This window comes from Nelusetta ayraudi, unplaced genomic scaffold (genome assembly GCF_046127955.1).
Source record: "Nelusetta ayraudi isolate G7.1 ecotype Tasmania unplaced genomic scaffold, CSIRO-AGI_Nayr_v1 ptg000019l, whole genome shotgun sequence".
Lineage (NCBI taxonomy): Eukaryota > Metazoa > Chordata > Actinopteri > Tetraodontiformes > Monacanthidae > Nelusetta > Nelusetta ayraudi.
This window is the reverse complement of record NW_027466069.1, coordinates 3,160,406-3,181,778: the sequence shown is the minus strand read 5'-3', so window position 1 is coordinate 3,181,778 and position 21,373 is coordinate 3,160,406. Positions and strand designations below refer to the sequence as shown.

The window sequence follows — 21,373 nt, the reverse complement described above, 5'->3', positions numbered from 1 at the left end:
CACGCACGGCTGCATCATCAATCTGCGACATCACTGTTTTTGATTGTTTTTGTGGATAATAAGATATATATATATATATATATATATATATATATATATATATATATATATATATATATATATATATATATATATATATATATATATATATATATATATATTAGCTTGCAGAGTATACCAGAAAAGTAATGGAATCGTTACTTCATACAATTAATTATGATATAATTGCCAGTTTTGCCACAGTAATCCTGTTACATTACCACGTTACTAAAAAGTAGTTTAATTACATTAGTGGATTACTTAGTAATAGATTACTCGCCAACACTGCTCATGACAGAGTGGACGTGTGTGTGGGGGGGTATTTCGTGGGACAGACACGCGTGTAGAACACGGTGGTTAACCTTAAAAGCTGTTACTCACGACCAAAGTATGATTCATGTGCGATGTCTGAGCGCAGCGAGCGCACACCCCGAACAAACAAACAAACAAACAAACAAAGAAAAAAAAAACAACAACAACTAAAAATACCCATGATCTATCCACCAATGGCGTCTCGGTGACGAACTTCCTGGTCACATTTTTACCCCCACCCCTCCACCCCCCACCGTGAAATCCCCAACCTTCCCGTCTGTGTGTTTATTATGTGTGTGCCTCCTCGTTCGCAGCCTACCTGCCTGCGGGGATTGACAGCGGCTGCTGGAAAGCGAAAGCGCCGAGTGGCTGGATGTGGCGGTGGTGGCAGAGAGGAGGAAGTGATCTGCCGGAGTCGAAGCGAAACAGAGAAGAAGAAGACGAAGCAGAAGAAGCAGAAGAAGAGGAGTTAACAACACAGATGCTACTGAGTCGCTGGTGGCGCGCCTGCTAAACCCAAGGACAGGCGAGAAGTGGTGGACGCCGAGTGCGGAGGGGTTTTTTTGGAAGGGGATTTTGCCCGGTGACAGGGAGGGGCTGCCGGGGGAGACGCCAGCCGCGAAGGCGTTCGGACACCATGTCTTGACTACAGGAGAGCTCTTGTTATCCGCGGAGAAACTGCAGCAGCGCATCAGAAGGGAAGGCCTCCCTCCTCCTCTGATGGGGCTCCGGCTTCTTTAATCCGGCCACGAACCTCTCCGACGGGCGGCGACGAGCCACGGCAACAACGGTGAGCTACCTGAACCGGGGGGCGGGGGGCGGGGGATGAAATAAAAACAATAACTATAATGAACGCGTATCTCACCTATGACGCCAAATGTCAGACATAAACAATCTACGGCGCTGTTGCACGATGTTGCCGAGTTTCCGTGTAGCTGCCTGCAGCGGCGGGAGACACGGTGTTGACACGGTGTTGACACGGTGTTGACGCTCTCTCCCTCCCCATGTCCCCTTCCCTCCTTCCCTCTGCTCCGCAGGACGCTTCATTCGATATCGAAGGAATTTATGGGATCACAAGGTAAGATTTTCTTGTATTTCTCTTCCTTCCTTCCTCAGATAAGTGTCACTTTCGAGTGCGTTTGCCAGGCTTGGGTCGTCACCGCTGGTGATGATGGAGCTCCAGTTTCTGTTGTTTATTTACACTGTGATTCCCCGAACAGCTGATCCGAGTCCTCAACAATGTCCACCGCGTGTTTCTTTTGACTTGCGGCGTCAGCTACCGAATCATCAGAATTGTCCACGGAACATTTTGGAACTCCAATTGCGTTTGCGTACGTTTTTATTTTTTTTAATTTTTTTTTTTTTAGTGAGATGCAACATAATGGCACCATACATTATTCCCCTGAACGCGTCTAGATGTGGATATTAAAGTGACACCATGATGTTTTCCTACCTAAATTCTATTTTAACCCCCTGCCCCCACGTTTTATTTATTTTATTTTTATTTTATTTTTTATGATCCATGAACTTGTAATGGCGAGGACACACACCAGCCACCAACACAGCACTCCTGGCTCATCTGATATGGAACTACATAACACTGGTTGCCTGACCAGCACCATCTCGCTTCTTCTTCTTCTTCTTCTTCTTCTTCTTCTTCTTCTTCTTCTTCTTCTTCTTCTTCTTCTCACCTCCTTCGACAGCGTCTTCTATGGCCTTTTCGGCTCCTCTGTCACCGCAAACATATGGGGAGCTTGCCAGCGTCTTACGGCCAGGGGAGAGGCGTTGATGTTGCTGTGTGAAGTGTTGCAGTAAGGCGAGGCGTGTTCTTCCAAGAGCGAGCTAACCATTAAAAGAAAAAAAAAGAAAATCAGATTAATGCTAAATAGTCATTCCGTATTCCAAACCAGTGTACTTTGATCGGATCTGTGTCAGTGGCAGGGGTGTCACTGTACAAGATGCCCTTCAAAGTATTTCTCAACACAAGAACTTTTGAGGTGAAAAAAAAAAAGATCAACTGTGTATTCCAAAATATAATAATCATCATAATTTGTGCTGATTTAATTTGGAGATCCAAATGTGGCTTTAATGCATTTGTCTCATGTTTCTGACAGATGAAAAATAGACAACATAATTAGGTTCTTCTCTATTTGGCACTTTGGCACCTTTATTATCACCATGATGCAAACCTTTTTTTCATTATCACCCCATTCTATGTCCTTTGTCATCAACCAAAAAGTGCCTTTTCCTCCCTCAAATTGTCTGCACTGTCTTCAGTGTGTCTCCAGTAATGTTCCTCTTCATAGCTGTTGATTGCTAGAGTCCAGCCACAATGTTTTAAGCCAGAAAAGCTGTTTCGCTCCACCAAATCACCTTTCTGCAGCTTTCGATGATGGTTGCTGCTGATAGCAGTCGGCAACAGTCTGACCGGGGCCTTTATCGTCTGCTCAATTCTGGAGTTGTAAAAATTGTGGATTTCTAAAAAAGGGGATGGAAAGTCCCACGTATTTTACCACCACCAATACTTCCTGGTGGCTAGATTGTTTTCCTCTTCTTCTGTTTATTGGCAGTTGGCAAACAACTGTTAGGGGCGTTGCCGCCGCCTTTTGGACTGTAGTGTGGAGCAGGCCAGAATAAATTCGATTGAATCCCCATGTTTTGCAAAACTCCTATATATAGCACTGCATCTGACGTCTCCTGAGCCCTTCCTTAAAAAAAATCAGACATACTCAAAATTGCCCGATTAAAAAATGCTTTCTTTCAAATAAATTCTATTTTTCTCTGTCCGAAGGGATGCTTCCAGCCCAATGTGACTTTAATCTGACTGATTAAAGTATTTCTCTCATCCCTATAAAATCTTAGAAGAAAGTACCTGTTCATCGCTCGGATTGCTCATTCTTTTTTGAGGGAGGCAAACAGACACTATTCAGGATATTTCCAGAGGAACAAGAATCAGGAACCAAGAGGGCTATAGCTGAAAACAAGAATATAAATCTAGTCTTAATTGAGAAATAGTGTAATTACTGGTGAGCAACAGGGATCTGACTTTAAACTGAATGTAAGTATGTCACCTGGAGGCAGGAACAGCTCCAAATGTTCAGCGTCAGCGGGCTGTAACCTAATTTGGTTGTTTGCTTGAGAGTTTTGGGCATTTAATGATGCTCTAAATATATAATTAATAACTGCATTTTTCCTTTGTGGCCTTTCAGCTGTCTGGCGAAGAACTCTGAGCCTGAGACCGGCGTTCTGCCATGATGAGCACAATTACAAAGGAAATTAGTGGTCGGGACAATTTTATATAATCTTTGAACACGGAGGGAATTCATTCCCACCGTCCCTGCTCTAAATTATGGCCAATCCGCTCACTGCAACTGTGATTAAAGAAAGTTTTTATATATAATTTTAAAGATGGGGGAGTTATGGAGGGGGGGGAGTCAAGGGAGGGAGGAGTCATTTTTGTTTTTCATTTGTGCCGCATTAGCTGTGAGGCCATCAACACCTTGAACCACAGAACGGAAAGAAAGAAACGCTCAGGGATCCGTGCAGAAACCAAAACACGGGTGTAATTCCCCTAAAAGTTTTTGAGAGAAGCAGCTGTTATAGCAAGTGTGAACTGTGCTCTGCTTGTTTATTAATGTGCTGATGATGACTCTTTTTTAAAAAAAAAATCATTTTGCGCCTTTTTTTATGCAGTTTCCTCTGATGAGATGAGTGTGCGTGCTGGCCAGGGCAGTGATGAGGTGCTGGTTTCACAGGCGGTGTGGGATTACCTGGCTGCGGCGGGGCGGCCCTGGCTCATTGACTTCCAGCAGAAGCAGGGGATGAGTGCCGGCATCATTAGGCGCGGCGAGCGGGGGGGCTGCTGCGCCGTGAGGCTGCAGCCCGTGGACAGCCCCCGGAGCTCCGGCGCCGGCGTGATGGACGGACCCATCTCCAGCGAGACACGCAAAGCCTTCATTGACTTATGCCGCTGTGCCCGTAAAGAAATGAGCAAGCAGGAGGGCGGACCCAGGCGGAAGAGGGCCCTGCTGCCCTGTGTGGGGGTCCTGGAGGCCAACGGCGAGGGCAGCATGCTCCAGCCGCCCCCCCTGCAGCCACGACGCTCCCAGAGACAGCAGCAGCGGTACAGGAAACCCGCCGACGAGAGGGCGTGCGTCATGCTCCACGAGGTGGTTCAGAGGAAGGACACGGACTCTGGCCTGGCCTCTCACAGCAGCGAGGCCGAGGACGACAAGACTTGCTCCATCTGCATGGGGGACATCGTGGAGAAGACGACGCTGGAGAAGTGCGGCCACTCCTTCTGCCGCTCCTGCCTGGATCAGGCCTTCAAAGTGAAGAAAGCGTGTCCCGTCTGTCGGCTGGTGTACGGCCAGCTCATTGGCAACCAGCCCGCCAACGGCAGCATGATCGTGGAGCGGGACCCTGACATGGAGCTTCCGGGGCACGAAGGCCACGGCTGCATTTGCATCATCTACAGCTTCCCTCCTGGACTGCAGGCGGTGAGTGGATGTCACCTGATGGGCTTTTTTGCTATATCACACTTGTAATTGTAATTGTCCAGTCTTGGCACAAAGTCTCATTTCATATCTCTCATTTTGTCGTTTACTATTGTTTGTCAATGTTTACTCGCATAATCATTGTCTGCACTCTTAACTGTAATGTTTTGCAAACACCAAATACATCAGCTTTTTTTCTGGCCAGATATTTTATTGTTAGAATTCTAGAACATTTAGAAACCTTGTGAGTATCCTTCAGTCTTTTTTTTGCATCATGCGTTTATTGTCTCCATGTTACATGAATCGGTCCATTAGCGTTGGGCACTGATCAATAGCGTGACTCACACAGGCGTGACCGCTGCATTCTTGCGTTTCATCTCTAAGTCTTCATTTCCTCAGCTGCCAATTATGGCTGCTTGGTTTCAGAGCCCCGACTCACTGGTGTTCCCCTGCACCAGCAATAGAAGGCTAGCAGGTGTAAACACCCCGCAGCCTGGAGAAGTTGCCTATATCTGTTCCTCATCACTGGGTTTCATATTAAGTTAACTCCAATCGTCTATGGGAAGAGAGAATTGGAGCTTACGACAGGCCATTTGAAACATGCTGCAAATGGACATTGTTGTAGGGCACTTTTGTATTTATTGGCATGTTTCTTAAAAACAATAGGGAGATGCGCATTGTTCCAAGATATTCAAATGAACTGTTTCCTCCCTTTGTTGTCCACAGCCTGAGCACCCCAATCCTGGTGTTGGCTATCCGGGAACGGACCGCGTGGCCTACCTCCCTGACAGCCCTGAGGGGAACCGCGTGCTGGGCCTGTTGCGCCAGGCATTTGATCAGCGCCTTATCTTCACCATCGGTACCTCCATGACCACGGGCTTGCAAAATGTCATCACCTGGAATGACATTCACCACAAGACCTCAATATGGGGCGGGCCGCGCTGGTACGTAGGGCCTTTTCAGCTCGGGGTGAATGGCCACAGAGGTGTGTGTGTGTGTGTGTGTGTGTCCCAGGCCCCCAGAGTCCAAGATGGCAGCCCATTCATTTCAATTAAGTTGCTCACCCAGCGCATACGCCGACAAAGTTTTTGACTTCCGCATTAATGGCCCCATAGAGTGTGCACAGCAGTGTCACTACCCATCATGCCTCTGTAACTCACATGATCTGTTTGGCCAATGAGAACGTTACTTACAGACACATCAGGACGCAGCCAATCAGAACAAGCTGAGACACAGCAGCACTCATGACATTGTGATGTCACGCTGGGAATGAACTCTTTTCTGGTGATCTAAAAGACCATAACTGAAAAATCTTCAATAGGAAGATTTGATATGAACTGCATTTCAGGTTACAGTCATCCTGACAATCGTTTTTAAAGGTGTTTATTTTTGTATTGTGGTCTATGGGGAAAATGCTTTTTAGACCCATAGGATTTTTTTTGCTGCAGAACCTTGAGTGGCCCCTGGAAAGAAATCGGCCCGTTCCTATATCGCCAGTCCAGTATCCAGTTCCTATAATACATCCACGGGTGAATGGCCACACAGGAGAGAGAGAGAGAGAGAGAGAGAGAGAGAGAGAGAGAGAGAGAGAGAGAGAGAGAGAGAGAGAGAGAGAGAGTGTGTGTGTGTGTGTGTGTGTGTGTGTGTGTGTGTGTGTGTGTGTGTGTGTGTGTGTGTGTGTGATGGCAGTAGCTTGGAAAAGTTCCAGTGAAGACTTGCTGATGTGAAATTCGAGCTCCTGACATGGAAATGCTCTGACTTGATTTCCTTGTACTGACGGCATGCAGATGGAGTAATGTTTTTTTGTTGTTTTTTTTTACCGTTTGTTTTGACAGCTTTGGCTACCCAGACCCTACTTACCTGGTGCGAGTGACCGAGGAGCTCAGAGAGAAAGGCATCATGGCGGACTGACAAACCCCAACATGACTCTTCCAAGGTGTTGTAGGATTCCCCACGTGTGTCTTTGCAAAGTGGACCTGACTCAGCTTCAGGCTGTGCTCAGAGACTGCCCATTCCTGCCAGGATGGCTACAAAAAAAAAAACAACAGAAAAACAAAACAATACAAAAAAAAAATTAAAACAGGCCCTGAGCAGACAGGCGTTAAAATGCTGCAAGCAGAGCCCACATCACTTGACAACTCAATCCTTTGTTCATGATTGTTATTTTTGCCACTTTTGGTTAAATCCAATGCGACATGTAGGAGAAAATGCTCTGGGTGCAGTGCGTTACACAGTGCGTCACACAGTCCTGCTCCTGCCCCTGTTTGCAGCGGGACCAATACCTGACGCTTTGATCTACTTGCATTTTCTTGCAGCGTTTGAATTCTTTAGTTTAGGATATCGAAAAGGTTCCATAACACCACATGAAGGTCTGTGTTCTAATAATGTTTCTTTCCAATGTTGTGATCATTGTTTATCACAAGCACACACGTTTGTTTTGTTTTTGTTTTTCTTGTTTTTTTTTTGTTTTTTTTAGCAAGTGTCTTTGCTATTAACAGGACTTTGGTTATGCAGCGTAATAGCGCTGCATTTATTTTTTGGGGAAAAAAAATAGATCCCTTGATTTTCGGAAGTCATTGCAATCCAAAGCACTCACAGGCACTTTGGTCGGGGGGAGGGGTGTCTAGCTAGGTTGGCGTTCTGCTCATTGCTTCTGCTGAGGACGAGCGCTGGGGGGGTGGGCCACACAGGCTCGTGCGGCCATCAGCTCTCAGCTCGGTGGCTATAAGTTGATGTCAGATGCTCGGATATGTTCCTTTTTTTTGTGTGTGAACCTGTGTTTTTTTTTTTCAGCCACTTGTACTGAAAAAAGAAGAATGTCAAACCTTGTCAGCACCTTTTAGTACATGCATTATAGATGCATTAGTCCAGATTTATGACGATGTCAAATAACAAGGGCATACTGACCACTCGAACCAAATGAAAGGCACAAAAGCTCTTTAAGTACACATGCCTCTGTCACTCTCAGACTCCCAAGATTTGCCTGCTAATGTTCTCATTTTAAATGAGGTAAGTGTTGTTAATCTATATCAAAAATACTTTATTTACAAAACTGAGTAAATAAGATATTGCATCGCAGGAGCGATGACTTTATGATAATTAGAACAATTGACTTCATTTAGGATGGGTATTGCTCTCATTTTGTTGTGCCTTTCTTATTGAACATAATTTTGATTAAAAAAAAAAAACTCAAGCATGATGTTACTAATGAATGAGCAGTTAATGTGTATTTCAGTGGTATTTGTTAGATAAACAGCAGCATTATGTTCGTAGCTATACTATTTGGCTTTAAGTACAAATACACATTAAGTATAATTACACGTTTCATGAAAGTATGTATACTAATGTAAATTAAATGAGCTTTTCTCCTAAGCAAATGCTGGAAGAATCCCTTGGAAACGACGAAGCTGTGTGTGTGTGTGGAAGTGCTTTGCTGAGTGCAGTAACCTGCTTGGCTAGCTCGAAACCTTTCATTAACTTGACCAGTCAGATCCATACATTATGTGCACTCTTTGTTTTGTCCTCTCTTTTGTATTTTTAGTTAAGGGACCAATTCAAATATTTTTGGTACACAGGATCGAAGATTTACTAAAGCAACTCTGCAAACATTTCTATGCATTACATGATTTTGGTGGAGCGGGAGAGAGTCGATGGTCGGTGAGGTACGACACATCTCGGTTGATTGTAGAGGAAAAGTTTTTGAGTTTTGCTCTTCTGTTTGTGCTGATTGGTACTTTGTTATTCAGAAAAATGTGCTTTTACATTTTAATACTTGAATAAAAAGTTATGTTTGGTTGTTTGTCAGACATTCACTGCTGGCCAGAAATAAACTGGGTGCAACAAAAGTCACTCACTTCCAACCTCTATCCATTTGGATGGAACTCATTTTTGTGGTCAAACATACTGCTGAAGTTATTTCCATTAGTACGAATTTACATAACTCATACAGTCCATTTAAAGGTTTAGCTTGTAGCATTTACTGAGATCCGTTTGGCATAAAATAAAATAGATTTTGCACAAATAGTGATAGATTAATTTTGCCAGGACATGGATAGGCTCAGGGGTTTGTGCGCTGAAATGAGCTGGCGAGAGGTAAACTTGTGAAAACAAGGCTATAGAATTCGCCTTTCCTCCGGTTGGGTCATTCAGGAAACGGTTGAATTGGAATTTACCGTTTGACAACTAACATGGCAATAAAGTCACGATAAAAACTTTTAATGTGTGCAAAATACATTGGCTAACCATTAGCGAGTCCATTTTAACGCACGTATGGGGCTGTTTTGTGGTAAGATTACACACCTCTTCAAGTAATAGCAGACTTAAACTATGTTTTAGTTGGGAAGGCAAATAGTTTTATAAAGGAATCAACCATACTATAAAAATATTAAAAACGACCCTAGTTAAAGGATTTAAAACACAATTCAAAGCGTGACTACTGAAGACCACGTTCTTCACAAGGCGTTTCTTATAGTCTTCTCCGAGAAAAGTGACGTCACATTTCTGGCCACCTCGCGGAGCAGCAGCAGCATCCCCATGTGGGCGGGTTCGGGTTCGATTCTCATTTACATGTCACAGTTTCCCGTCAACGCAGTAAAACGCCCCTCTCGACTTTCAAAAACACGGAAACGCCACGAAAAGGAGCCAGTCGAGTCGTCAGAGCGGGAGAAGAAGAAGACAATGGCCGGTCGACCAAACGAAAGCTCTGACGCGGCGGCGTGTCAAGGTGCGGAAGACTGCGCCATCTGCCTGGACCGAATCAGGCGCAAAAGAACTCTGAAGTGTTCGCACTCGTTCTGCTCGGACTGCGTCGACTCGCTGTTCCGGGTGAAGCCCGCGTGTCCCATCTGTAACGCCTTCCACGGCGAATACACGGGGAACCAGCCGGTGGGCACCATGACGGATACGCGCACCTGTGAGAGACTCCCCGGGTACGAGCGCTGGGGAACCATCGTGATCCACTACACTTTCCCGGCGGGGATCCAAGGGGTGAGTCCGCGCGACATGAACGCGGGGCCAGGAAGTGGCCAGCGGTGACTTCACACTCGGGGGTGTTGCGTTTCATCAACTTATGTCGACACACGTCAGGCCAGAGCAGGTATGGGCAAACTATGGCCTAGGGACCATATATCTTTATTTTATTGTTTCTCTGTAATACACATGCAAATATGTACACAACTCTACATTGTACTTCTTTGACCTCTGTTTTGGACATCCTCCCTTATCACGTACTTTTGCACTCTGTACTGCTGCACTGGAAATTCCCAGTCTTGGTAAAAAAAAAAAAAAAAAAAAAAAAAAAAAAAAAAAACCACTAGCTAGGTCAGTATGTCATGTTTTCAGTAACATGTATTTTGCACAATTTGAATTTAGCTGCCAATTAAAAATTGTCAAGTGACTTTTATCTCAACTACCCTGAGTCATTTGCCCCATTCGCACTGGATTAGTATTACCTGGGGACTTCTGGTAATTTGTTTCTTTTAGGTGCATTCACACGGGATAAGTAAAGTCTCTATATTAAACTCTATTTTACTGACATTTAGACCCTGATGGACCTGGGGACTTCTGGTAATTTGTTTCTTTTAGGTGCATTCACACGGGATAAGTAAAGTCTCTATATTAAACTCTATTTTACTGACATTTAGACCCTGATATGATGTCAATGCGGTGCCCGTCACATCTGCTTTTGTCACATGTGCAGAGCAACTGTGCTTGGCAACTGTAAATAAAATGTCAAAGCAGCAACGTGACTTCTTAACAGTGTGCAGTTGTTGTCGGGATAACGGGCCGTCATAAGCCGTCTGAAGGATGGGAAAATGTTTCTTACCGCATGCTGCTGTGCAAGTCATCCATCCCATTACCTTGAGAAATTTCTCTTTTGATTGAACGCAGCTTGCTCTTTCTTTGAATGGGTTTGCAGTACCGATACAAGACTGTATTTGTGCCTGAAACGCTGTCAAAACTGCCACTAAAAATTTCCCCCGCAGCAACTGGAAAGGAAGTAGAGAAGGCGCTCAATTAAAAAAAAAAAAAAAAATCACACAACGTCTTGTGTTTGGTGAAATGTGGTAGGTAATTAGTGTTGGAAAAATTTCACTTTACAAATTGCAGACATGGGATCAAGATCACAGACGTCCTCTGTGATTATTACAAATGATCAGTGGTCCCCAGGGACTGCTAATCCCATGCAAATAGGGCTATTGCCAAATTTCTACCTGAATTGAATACCATTTTGCTCAATTTATTTCATTTAGGAGACAAGATTGCCATTACACTTCTGAGCATTACATTTTGGCTCATACCATGTTAACTAATGTCCATTTGCAGCCCGAGCACCCGAACCCCGGTGTCCGGTACAGCGGCACCACTCGCACCGCCTTCCTGCCGGCCTGCAGCGAGGGCGAGAAGGTCCTGAAGCTGCTGAAGAAGGCCTTCGACCGGAGGCTCATCTTCACCGTGGGGCGCTCTGTTACCACAGGTCTCAACAATGTCATCACATGGAACGACATCCACCACAAGACCAACATCGGAGGGGGGCCACAATAGTAAGCATGTTGCGTCTGCTGAAATGTCTTTCGTTGGATCAATAGCTAGTGATTGTGACTGTGAACAAAACTAAACTTATGCACTTTTGTTTTCCTAGAATTTGTGAAATAATTTTATAATTGCTTTTTTTTTTTTTTTTTTTTTTTAATCTTTTATACCAAGTATGAATAATTTTGTCCTTTTCTGTAGTTTTGGTTACCCAGATCCAGCATACCTGTCAAGAGTTCAGGAAGAGCTTCGTCTCAAAGGAGTCACGGAAGTTGAATGATGGGTAAAGAGGACTATTTAATTCAATTCAATAATCGTTGGTAGGTTAATTTTTCGAGATTGCACTTTTTCAACAACAATGACACTTTAATCAATGTGATGTTAGCGTAGTCACATGAAGGTCTGAGACACTTGTCGTGATCTTTCCAATGATGCAAAAGCAAAACCAGACAGTGCAGTGCAGACTATACTGACATATTCCAGGATATTTGATGTGGCCTTACTTCCCTTACACTTTATGTCACATTGACAATTATTGTGCCTCAGTTCAGACACTCGAGTCAGAGCAGGTGACTTTTGCTGAATCATCTCAAAGGGTCAAATTTAAAAGTTTGCAGTAATCATAAGAAACATAGGCTGTCAACATAGCGCATGTGTAAATGGAAGGTTATATTTATTTTGAAAGAAGAGGTCATGAATCTGCAACCATACATCAATCGTTCATTTTCAATGACGTGCATTTCTAAATAATTATTATGATTATAATAATTACTAACTTCAGCCCACATGTCATCATCTGCTCTGTCCTTGCAAAGAAGCTCAACATTTTTATTTTATTGGAATGATTTTTATGCTGTTGATTGTTTCATACCATAAACACTCCACCAAAAAGACCTGAAAATTACTTTCAAAAAGACTGACGCCTTTCAGAAATATAAATACAAATGTAATTGTGATTAGTTTGCTTTGGCTCCACTCCTTGATAGTTGTTAAAGTCATATACCATAAAGTTTCGAATCAAATATACAGTTCCATGCCTGTAATGCCTGATTGCCCTCAACTTTCATTTTTGCTCCCCTTTCGGTATCGTTTTATGTCAGTCCCTTTACTCTGTCTGTCCACTAGAGGGTAGTGTTTCCCTTCTCATTTTTGAAATAAAGCGATCGAAGCTTTGCAACAGCATGTGCTTGGTATGCTGCTGTATCAGCATCATAAACCCACAGTCCCACAGTGCATCCCAAACCTCACCGCCCAAAGTCAGTGAGAGGAGCTGGGCATCTGCAGTCGATGATGACTCGTGTTTCTGTGGTGCTCGGAGCAGATTTAGTCGCAGGAGCAGCAGCAGCAGCAGCAGCAGCAGCAGTGTCATCATCATTTCACACTGCATGTGCAACACACAGAACATCAATCTCGGTGTTTGACCACAACTCGTTGACTGGTTTAGATGCTGAATAAAGTAACTAGAGGACACACAAATTCAGATGTCCATCTATTGTATTAAAGGCGCCGTATTAAACCCGTTATCACATTCATCCCTGTCTTCTGCCAAGTAACCTCCCACCATTAATTATCCAGATTACTGCGTAGCGCTCCAGAAACTAGCAGGAAACACCGTAGACACTCATCATGGTAGACGGCATTTAGCCCTCTGTTTACAGCCTGGGTTTTAGGCAGTGCAAGAGGGCGGAAGCCATAACCTGTTAGAGGCTCCTGTCACTAGGCTGGCAGAGATTTCAGTGCCATTTGTGACATCACAAAGGGCTTATTTCTGAGCGTTGTTCCCGTACATTGCACCTTTTTAGCACCTTTTAAACATTCCTCAAACAAAAGCAACTGGAAAATATCACAAACACATAAGCACTGTATTACTTCAGTTAGTAGGATTTATTAATGGCTGTTTTTGTTTCTGCTTTTATTGTTTTGCCTTTTGCTGAGCTCTGCCAAGAGCACATTAACTATCCATCCATCCATCCATCCACCCACCCATCCATCATGAGTGCTTTCCATTTGATCTGAGCGCTACAGGATGAGGAAATACCTTTAACCTACATTGCAGAATGAGTGCACATGTAAGAAAAGCGCCTGGCCACGGGCTTGGCCTCTTTATCGCTCCGGTATTTAGCGGCTGCAAGCATTTCTGTGGCCTCGGATCTCGGAGCATCTGCTGCTCTCGCAAAGCAGACCGGGACCCATCTGGTCAAATGTGCCGCCGCTACCTCTCCTCTTGTCCTCTTCTCTTGTTTTTCATCAGTTTTATGTCATCCTTTTGACAAGTTTTTCTTTTCCAAATGCATGCAAATTGTGACATTCTCTCTGCCAGTTACTTCTCTTTGTATTTGTGTACATAGAAGCCATGTACAGTGTGACCTGGCACAACTTCCTAAATAAACATTTTATTACATATTGGCACATTTTGTGGTGATTTCTCCTGCATTTTCTTCTACTTAGGAGGTACAATAATGGATAGCCGGGAATGTGTGTTTTCTTAGGATGCATGCTTGCTTTTAAATGCTATGGTGCATAAGATGCAGCTCCGGTTTGTAGGCTACACTGGATATCTGCACTGAAAACATGGTGTGTTAATGAGTCAGATTGGACTGCAGCATCTTCCGGACCCTGGACACCATGACATCACGTGAGCAGTATGTGGACTTTGTGATGTACTTTGTAATGACTAGCGGCCTGTGCACTATTACATTGGGTGGAAACTCAAGAATTTTGATGATTAAAAACACCACCCAAACCTCCATGAACTGGAGCACATGGTTTTCATTTCAATCCGGGCTCATCTATCCCATACTAGAGAAGACCCTAACTTCAAATCTCAGTAAAAAAAAAAAATTCTAAATGCAAATATAGCTTTACGCTGTCGTAGCTTCGAAATCCTGCTCATAGAGTCTCTGGAAATAGACTCTCTTGGTGCGACTAGACAGGCCGCTCAGTGTGAGGAGCACGCTGGCACTCGTTTTCCATCAGATGAGCCATGCACCCTGTTTCCTGCGCTGGCGGGCGGCGGTGATAAGAGAAGGATTGTGTGACAGTGCAGAGCTGCTGCTGCTGCTGCTGCTGCTGCTGGTGCCCACTCCCCTCCCCTCTCTCCCTCTCTCCACTGTGTGAGTTAATTAGAGTGTCTCAGGCTGTTGGGAGAACCCTGGCACATCTCCCGCCCGCCCGCCCGCCCGCCTCCTCGTCGTCCTCTCATCCTGTGCCGCCCAAGCCAGCAGTACCCGTACCCGTCTATTTGGGGGCAGGGCACACTTATCTACATCTCCTGTCACTGTAATGAGGAGCAGCTCCTCCAGATGTAGCCTACTTCTTCTTTTCAGTGAAAAAAATATCTTCAATATTTCACCCAGTTTTTCCTCTTTGAATGTCAAAGTTCTTTTAGATTTTTTATTTATTTTTTTGCACATTTTCTCGAATTAGCAAGTAAAACTCAGGATGTTCGCATCCTAGTTAGTTTTTCCACACGCGTCAGGAGACACACTGATTGATCAATGCTATACCGTGCATGTGTGCCTTTGGCGGGGTGGTTCCTCACATTCTGTTCGCCCATGCGGCTCCTCGGCAGTCTGCCTGATTTAGTAGAGCCCTTCTGCTTTTCTAGCCGGATGCTGACAGATTTATGGACTTGCCTCAATGACGTGGCGCCGCAGCAGCAGCAGCAGCAGCAGCAGCAGCAGCAGCAGCAGTCGGCCACTGGTAGGCGTTTTTGACCTGGTCGTCACAGATACAGATTGAAAGCTCTGCTCTTTATTTGCAAAAGCCCAGAGTTTCTTGAATTGAAATTAAATTCAATTAAAGAGAAGAGAACCAGTAGTCGATTAAAGACATGCTAAAGCTGTCTCAGTTTTTGCGTTTGAGGCTGGAACACTAAGGCTGTATTGGATGCTTCAAATGCTTTTGAGTTTGAGAATGAAAACGCAACAGTGATTAATTTCTAGTGAATCTATCAAACTCATAACATACATATTTTCCATGCCAAAAACCCCTTCAAATGTTCCACACAAGGCCTTTAAATCCTTTCATACTTTTCCACATGCCTTATTATACCTCTTATACTTCTCCTAATACAACACATGAAAATGTATGAAGCTCAGCTACAAATACTGCAACGGAAGAGCCTATAGATAAACCAGTCAATATTGGTTCAGGGCTGATCCTGCACACAGGATTCACCAGTGACTCATTTAGCATGTGCTATAAATACAAATATAAAAAAATAAATACGCACCAGCTTATGAAAAAAACAACAACCCCTGAACACTTACACAATTAGATTGCTATGCCAGAGTGTGGGCTGAACCAGCATTCTCTGCTTCGGCTGAGCGCACGTCCTGGAAGATATTACTGGTAACGCGGAGATTATATTTAACCCACATGTGATGTAACTGTTTCTTCTACTATAACCCAGATCGAGGAAACGGCGCTGGGAGACAAGATATGGATCCAAGCAGGAAGAGGCTGAATCTGCAGTAGCTACTATAAGGCGAGTAATGCCAGGATTAGCGGTTCATTTTATTTTCAAATTTAAATTTGTGAGGGAGAAAAGTCCTGGGAATGACTGAGTGGGCACATTTGCTTCATCAGGTTTTCAAATCAGACTGTCAAAGGTACAATTAGCAAATGGGATAAGCGCACCTTTACGCCACGTTTCATTTAAAGCTAATGTTTGGCATTAAATAGAACAGAAAATACATCCTCATGATTATAAGTCAATAAAAGTTGCTTTTTATTTTGGAACCCAGAAAGTAGATCTGCTCATGGGTTACATCCACATTTTGCAATGTGCTTTATGACCATTAGATGTCACTATATATCACACACTGAGCCTTTAATATAAAAAAAGTGGGTTTTAAGATTATCCAGGTTGCACTCAATACATGGTTCCAATAATGCAATCCAATAAAAAAAAAAAAAAAAAAAAAAAAAAAAAATCCACTTGGAATTGTTTTTTTTTTTTTTAACATCATGTATTTCCAGCAAAACTATCAAGCAAGATAACATCACTGCCTGCACCCTCTGCATTTCATACTCACACAGGAAAAGTAGTCAATCATGCCTCTGCCACGGATGTGCCACCTGTTGTCGCCATGACAACGGATGCGCTCGCTACAAATCAGCGCGCCCAGCGTTAAACAGCGACAGATCGTGGCCTCGCCACTCTTGCGCTTCGTGTGCGAGCGGCCAGATGGATGTGACGCCACCTCGCCACCGCCGCCGCCGCCGTTCATTTCAGTTCTCCCGGCACGGTGCTGCACACCGCCCTCCCTTCAGTGCAGCACTTATGTAATCCGCACTTGCTTCTTTGCTTCAGTACCTCCTTTAAGTGTGCACATGTGAGAACATCCCGCTACTGTGTGTGTGTGTGTGTGTGTGTGTGTGTGTGTGTGTGTGTGTGTGTGTGTGTGTGTGTGTGTGTGTGCGTTTTCTTGGTGCTTCTTGCAGCTTTCTTGTCGCAGAGGATCAATGTCACCGCTTGCCTCTGTCTTGGAGTCACACACATCGCCCTCCCTTTTGCTCTCCAGCCGTCCCTCCACTGTTGCAGCAGGCGGAACAAAAACCATCACACATGCCTCTTCATTAGAATGCACTTCTCTTTATGTCCCCCCCCCCCCCCCCCCTTTTTTTTAATTTTTTTTTTTTTTTATTAGATTACTGAAGCTAAGCTACAGGAGACGCCCTCTTGTCTGTGAACACAACCTTTCTGCCTTTTCTTTATTCCTCTAAACCCACCTCTACCCCCAAGAGCAGGAGAGTTATTGCTCAGTGGGAGGTGGGGGTTGCTGGGGGAGGGGGTCTCGTCCTGTGTGTATCCTCCTCCTCTCACTGAAGGCAAACACTGCCCCGCCTGTGGCCGTGCCTTTCCCCCCGAAGAGGTAGCAGGCAGTGGGGAAAATGCCAGAGCAGAATGCTGTCCTCACTATCACGCGCAGATGCACACACGCACGCGCATGCACACTCGCTAATACTTCCCTCATAGCTGCGGGGGTCCTCGGCGACAACGGCTGCACACACACACATGCAGTGCGGTCGCAACGCTAATGGAGGTTTCTGTCTTGCCGCTCTCCCGAGTGTCGCATGACGTGTCTCCCGGGCTCTGCAGGGTTCAGAGTCGCACGTTGCAGCGGGCCGACAGCCTGCAGTGGCATCAGCGATTCAGCCTAACAAAGGCACGCGTTTAGTTGTAATTACGGCGTAATTACGGCGTAATTACCGCCACTGTGCGCACGGTCTGCTGCGGCTGACCTGTGATCTAATCAGCATCAAGGACAAAGAGCATCAGGTCTCCTGCTTATTTCTCCACTGGTGCAGATGTGTGTGTGTGTGTGTGTGTGTGTGTGTGTGTGTGTGTGTGTATGTGTGTGTGTGTGTGTGTGTGTGTGTGTGTGTGTGCGTTGCGGCCGTGTGCGCAGACACTGTCCCACTGTGTCGAGCAGAGTAAACCTGCGCCTTTGTGTGCAGTTGCCCAGTGATGGCCGAGAAGGTCACGGACCATGTGCCTCACTGTGTGTGTGTGTGTGTGTGTGTGTGTGTGTGTGTGTGTGTGTGTGTGTGTGTGTGTGTGTGTGTGTGGCCATGTTTGTGCGCACGTGAGGTTTGTATCCTCAGTACAAGGAGCAGAGACACAAACAGAGACCAGACAAAAGAGAATTGGTCACTGGCCATTCGACTGTTTATTCAATGATCCACCTCACGTGGCAAATCGATTGTAAAGCTTTTGCTATTTGATGCATTTATCCAGTTTTCATCTGCAGCTCTGATTGGCTCCAAGTTATTTTTTTTATCATGACAGTAAAATCTGCTGCGTGCATCATGTTGGTGCCTGCTGGAAAGGCTGCCTCTCTGTGACTTAAACCGAGAAGACTGGAACAAAATGTTCCCAATTTCTTTCTCTCTTTCTCTTCCCACATGTTCTTACTCGTTATTTTGTTCAGAACGACAGAAACAGAGGCTCCTCTGATGCCAGCCATGACTAAGTAAACATCCCAAAAGCGCCGACGTGTTTGTGTGTGATTCCACTGTTGCGCTGTGTCTCAACGGAACCCCTTGCAGTCCGTTTTAACGATATAAAACAAGTTACGCTTTGCAACTTTGGCCACCGGGGGCGTTAAACAATGGCTGACATGTGGCCATGAGCTCGTTGGAGCTGCTGCTGCTGCTGGCAGGGAAAGAGGAGGGCAAGGGGGAAAGTGCAGGCGGTGGGGGGGCTGCTGCAGGGGAGCCTCGTGTTCATCCACGGCCTGTAGTCAGAGGTCAGGGGTCAAACAGGGAGGGGAGGGTGGTGAGGAGTTTAGCGTTTAGTGGCGTTTACCAAGCGCCAAGGCTCAGAAGGGAAGGCTTGTCCGGTGCCACTATGCGAAATCATTTATTATCTCTTCAGCTCCTCCTTACCTCCTCTGACACAGTCTTTTATTTTTTGACATCACTGCATCTCAGAGCCCGGTAGAGGTGTCTGTGTCGATGTTATTATGCATAAGTGGGCTGTGCAAAGTTATATAGCCCTGATATCAGGACAGCCAGGCCGTCTTTCTCCCTGTTTGAAGGCAGTGATTCGGAAAAATGATTTTCCAAAACATCACTTAAGGTCTGCTTGAAGAGCAGTTGTGCAAGCTGGGCGCTTCTCTCTTCAGAGACAAATGCGACCTGAGCTTCTTTTTTGTATGATGTCATTCCCGCCTATCAAAGACCATCGTCTGATGTCATCCTCCGGTTCTGGAAGGCTGTTTTCGGACGTTGATCCGCTCGGCAGCAAAAGCCAGGAATTCTTCTTTTTTTTCAAGAAGTGCTGCTGCATTTTAGTGCCCTCACAGAACAGAGAGTCATCCGAGTTTTTCCAAGGACGCTGAACATGATTTTGTTGTTACGCAACAGCACCGACGGCTGTGTACTCGGCGCTGAGTAACTCCCCCTTTGAACGCTGTTACCCAGTAACTTCCCATCCGGCCTGAGCACTGACTCACCGTCGCAAGGTTTTTCTTTTTGTCTGCAGAAAAAAATATGCACAGAACATTGATTTTTGCATTTACAACCTTTAATTGAGTTAGTGTAGAAGCTGTGCGCTGGAAGACTCTCCGTCGTCAGTCTTCATTTTTAAATGAATAGACCCGATGTCACCGGAGAGATAGCGACATCGTCGTTCTCGTGAATTTAATTTGGTGGCGAAAATGGATTTCGTGATTAGTTTAACGCGCGTCTGAATCTGAACGGATCTGTTGCTTTCCTGCGCAATTGGCCTGATGTCGGGAAAAGGCAGCTGCCCATCGTGCCCACCTTTTCTTTTTTTTTAGGCTGTGTTCAACACGATAATCCTCAGTCAGTCCCAAAGTGGCCCGCTGTTTACGTTGCAAACAAAGGGGCCACTCAGTCTCCGAGGTACCTGAGGAAAATTGCAGGGTCGGTTGTGGAAGCGCACTGGACTGTGCCGTGATGCCACTTCTCCTTAACCGAGCCCCGGAGACAGGAGCCACAGCTGAGTGGCCAATTGAACTCTCTGCGGCCGTCCAGATGTTGGCCTAATTTACTCAGACTAGCGGCGTATGTGGCCCATTTACACGTCCTCACACCCAGTGTGTGTCTGCCGGCATGTACAAAGTCAGCAGTCGACCTTAAACGTTAAACATTGTTGATTTTTGTGTGTTTGTTACGAAATTTGTATTTGCACGCTCACGCTGGTCCAGATGTCTGGATTTAGATAACCATAAAGCATTCACCCCAATCGGACCCCCTTTCTGATGTGAAGTTCCAGGATGTAATGTAAATCACTATAAGTGAATGGCGGCTGTGTTTTCATTGGATGCAGGTACATTGGGCCGCCGCATATCTACAGTAGCCCAGAACTCTGATCTACTCCAAAGGTTGTTTTTTCTCCAGTTTACATCACAGTGAGCTTGAAAAACGTGTGGGATGAAGTGAGGGCTTGAAAAAAAATAATGAAACATTGCTGCTAGTTTGACTGCATTTGGCAACCCTGACTGACACGACGGTGTAGCCATGGGCATGAAGCTGTGAACTGGGCGACTGTAGCTCAGGAGGTAGAGCCAGTTGTCCAGTGACTGAAAGGGTTGGCGGTTCAAATCCCGCTCCATCCCAGTCTGTTGTTGTGTCCTTGGAGAAGACACTTAACCCTAAATTGCTCCCAGTGGGGCTAAGCAGCGCCTTGCATGGCAGCAGCCACCCATTGGTGTAAGAGTGTGTGAGTGAATGGGTGAATGAGAGGCCATTGTAAAGTGCTTTGGGGTAGCGTGAAGGTACTGGAAAGCGTTATATAAGTGCAGTCCATTTAGCAAGTGAAAATTATATAGGTATGAATTTAGTTGCAGCTTGCTTCTCATACCCCTTGCATTCCATATTCGATGCCATTTTGTCCGTATTCACCAACAACAGTTGCATGAGCTTTCCTCATCTCTGTGCATTTCTAACATGATGGTGTCCAGTGAAAGGAGCCTGAATCTTGATTAATAAACATGTTTCAAAAACTCTGGAAACAGCTGAAAGCATACTGAAGAAGAAAAAATGTGAATATGAATATGCACTTTCGCTACTTGTGAGCACCAGCTGGCATCATGTTGACTTCTCCCGCGTTCGCTTTCACTGGTTGCATAGGCACAGGCTGGTTGGTGGTGTGTATATGTGAAAAGGCCAGAAGACAATGCGGAGGCTTCATTACAACATGGCTGGGTACAATTCCCCGCCCGCAGATATCACTCACTCCACCGTGTCTCATTAGCAGCGGCTAAGTGTCAGCAGTCACTGGAGGAAGGAAGAGGCAAGCGTGAAGGTTCTTGGCTCCGTCCGTCCGTCAGCACCTCTGCAGTCTTGGGTGGCGCCGGGCCAGCCGGAGTCGTCCCTGCAGCTGGCGGCGGGCGGCGACGGCCAGATGTGGCACGTTTGAAGACAGATGAGAGGAGCAGCCGAGAGCGTCTCCGGGCTGCAGCCTTGAGACGCCGCGAATATTCCTGCCAACCTGCAGGTAGAGACGAGTGCCAAGTGCT

At 45.4% G+C, this 21,373-nt stretch overlaps 2 protein-coding genes across 4 annotated transcripts; both read left to right on the top strand.

Annotated features, from left to right (window-relative positions):
• The first annotated feature begins 601 nt into the window (after positions 1–601).
• Positions 602–8,640, top strand: dtx3 (deltex E3 ubiquitin ligase 3). 3 transcript variants are annotated; one of them, XM_076026361.1, is made up of 5 exons: positions 602–1,141; positions 1,389–1,429; positions 4,045–4,850; positions 5,574–5,791; positions 6,683–8,640. In XM_076026361.1, exons 2-5 carry the CDS (start codon positions 1,417–1,419, stop codon positions 6,756–6,758), a joined length of 1,113 nt encoding a protein of 370 aa, XP_075882476.1. In that variant the 5' UTR covers positions 602–1,141; positions 1,389–1,416; the 3' UTR covers positions 6,759–8,640. The 3 variants fall into 3 exon arrangements, with proteins under 3 accessions (XP_075882476.1, XP_075882478.1, XP_075882477.1); XM_076026363.1 differs by lacking the exons at positions 602–1,141; positions 1,389–1,429 and adding exons at positions 2,559–3,409; positions 3,833–3,911; XM_076026362.1 differs by lacking the exons at positions 602–1,141; positions 1,389–1,429 and adding an exon at positions 2,560–3,409.
• A 712-nt stretch (positions 8,641–9,352) lies between these two features.
• Positions 9,353–13,784, top strand: LOC142888230 (putative E3 ubiquitin-protein ligase DTX3). Its single transcript, XM_076026365.1, has 3 exons — positions 9,353–9,833; positions 11,172–11,389; positions 11,580–13,784. Exons 1-3 carry the CDS (start codon positions 9,381–9,383, stop codon positions 11,656–11,658), a joined length of 750 nt encoding a protein of 249 aa, XP_075882480.1. The 5' UTR covers positions 9,353–9,380; the 3' UTR covers positions 11,659–13,784.
• The last annotated feature ends 7,589 nt before the right edge of the window (positions 13,785–21,373 follow it).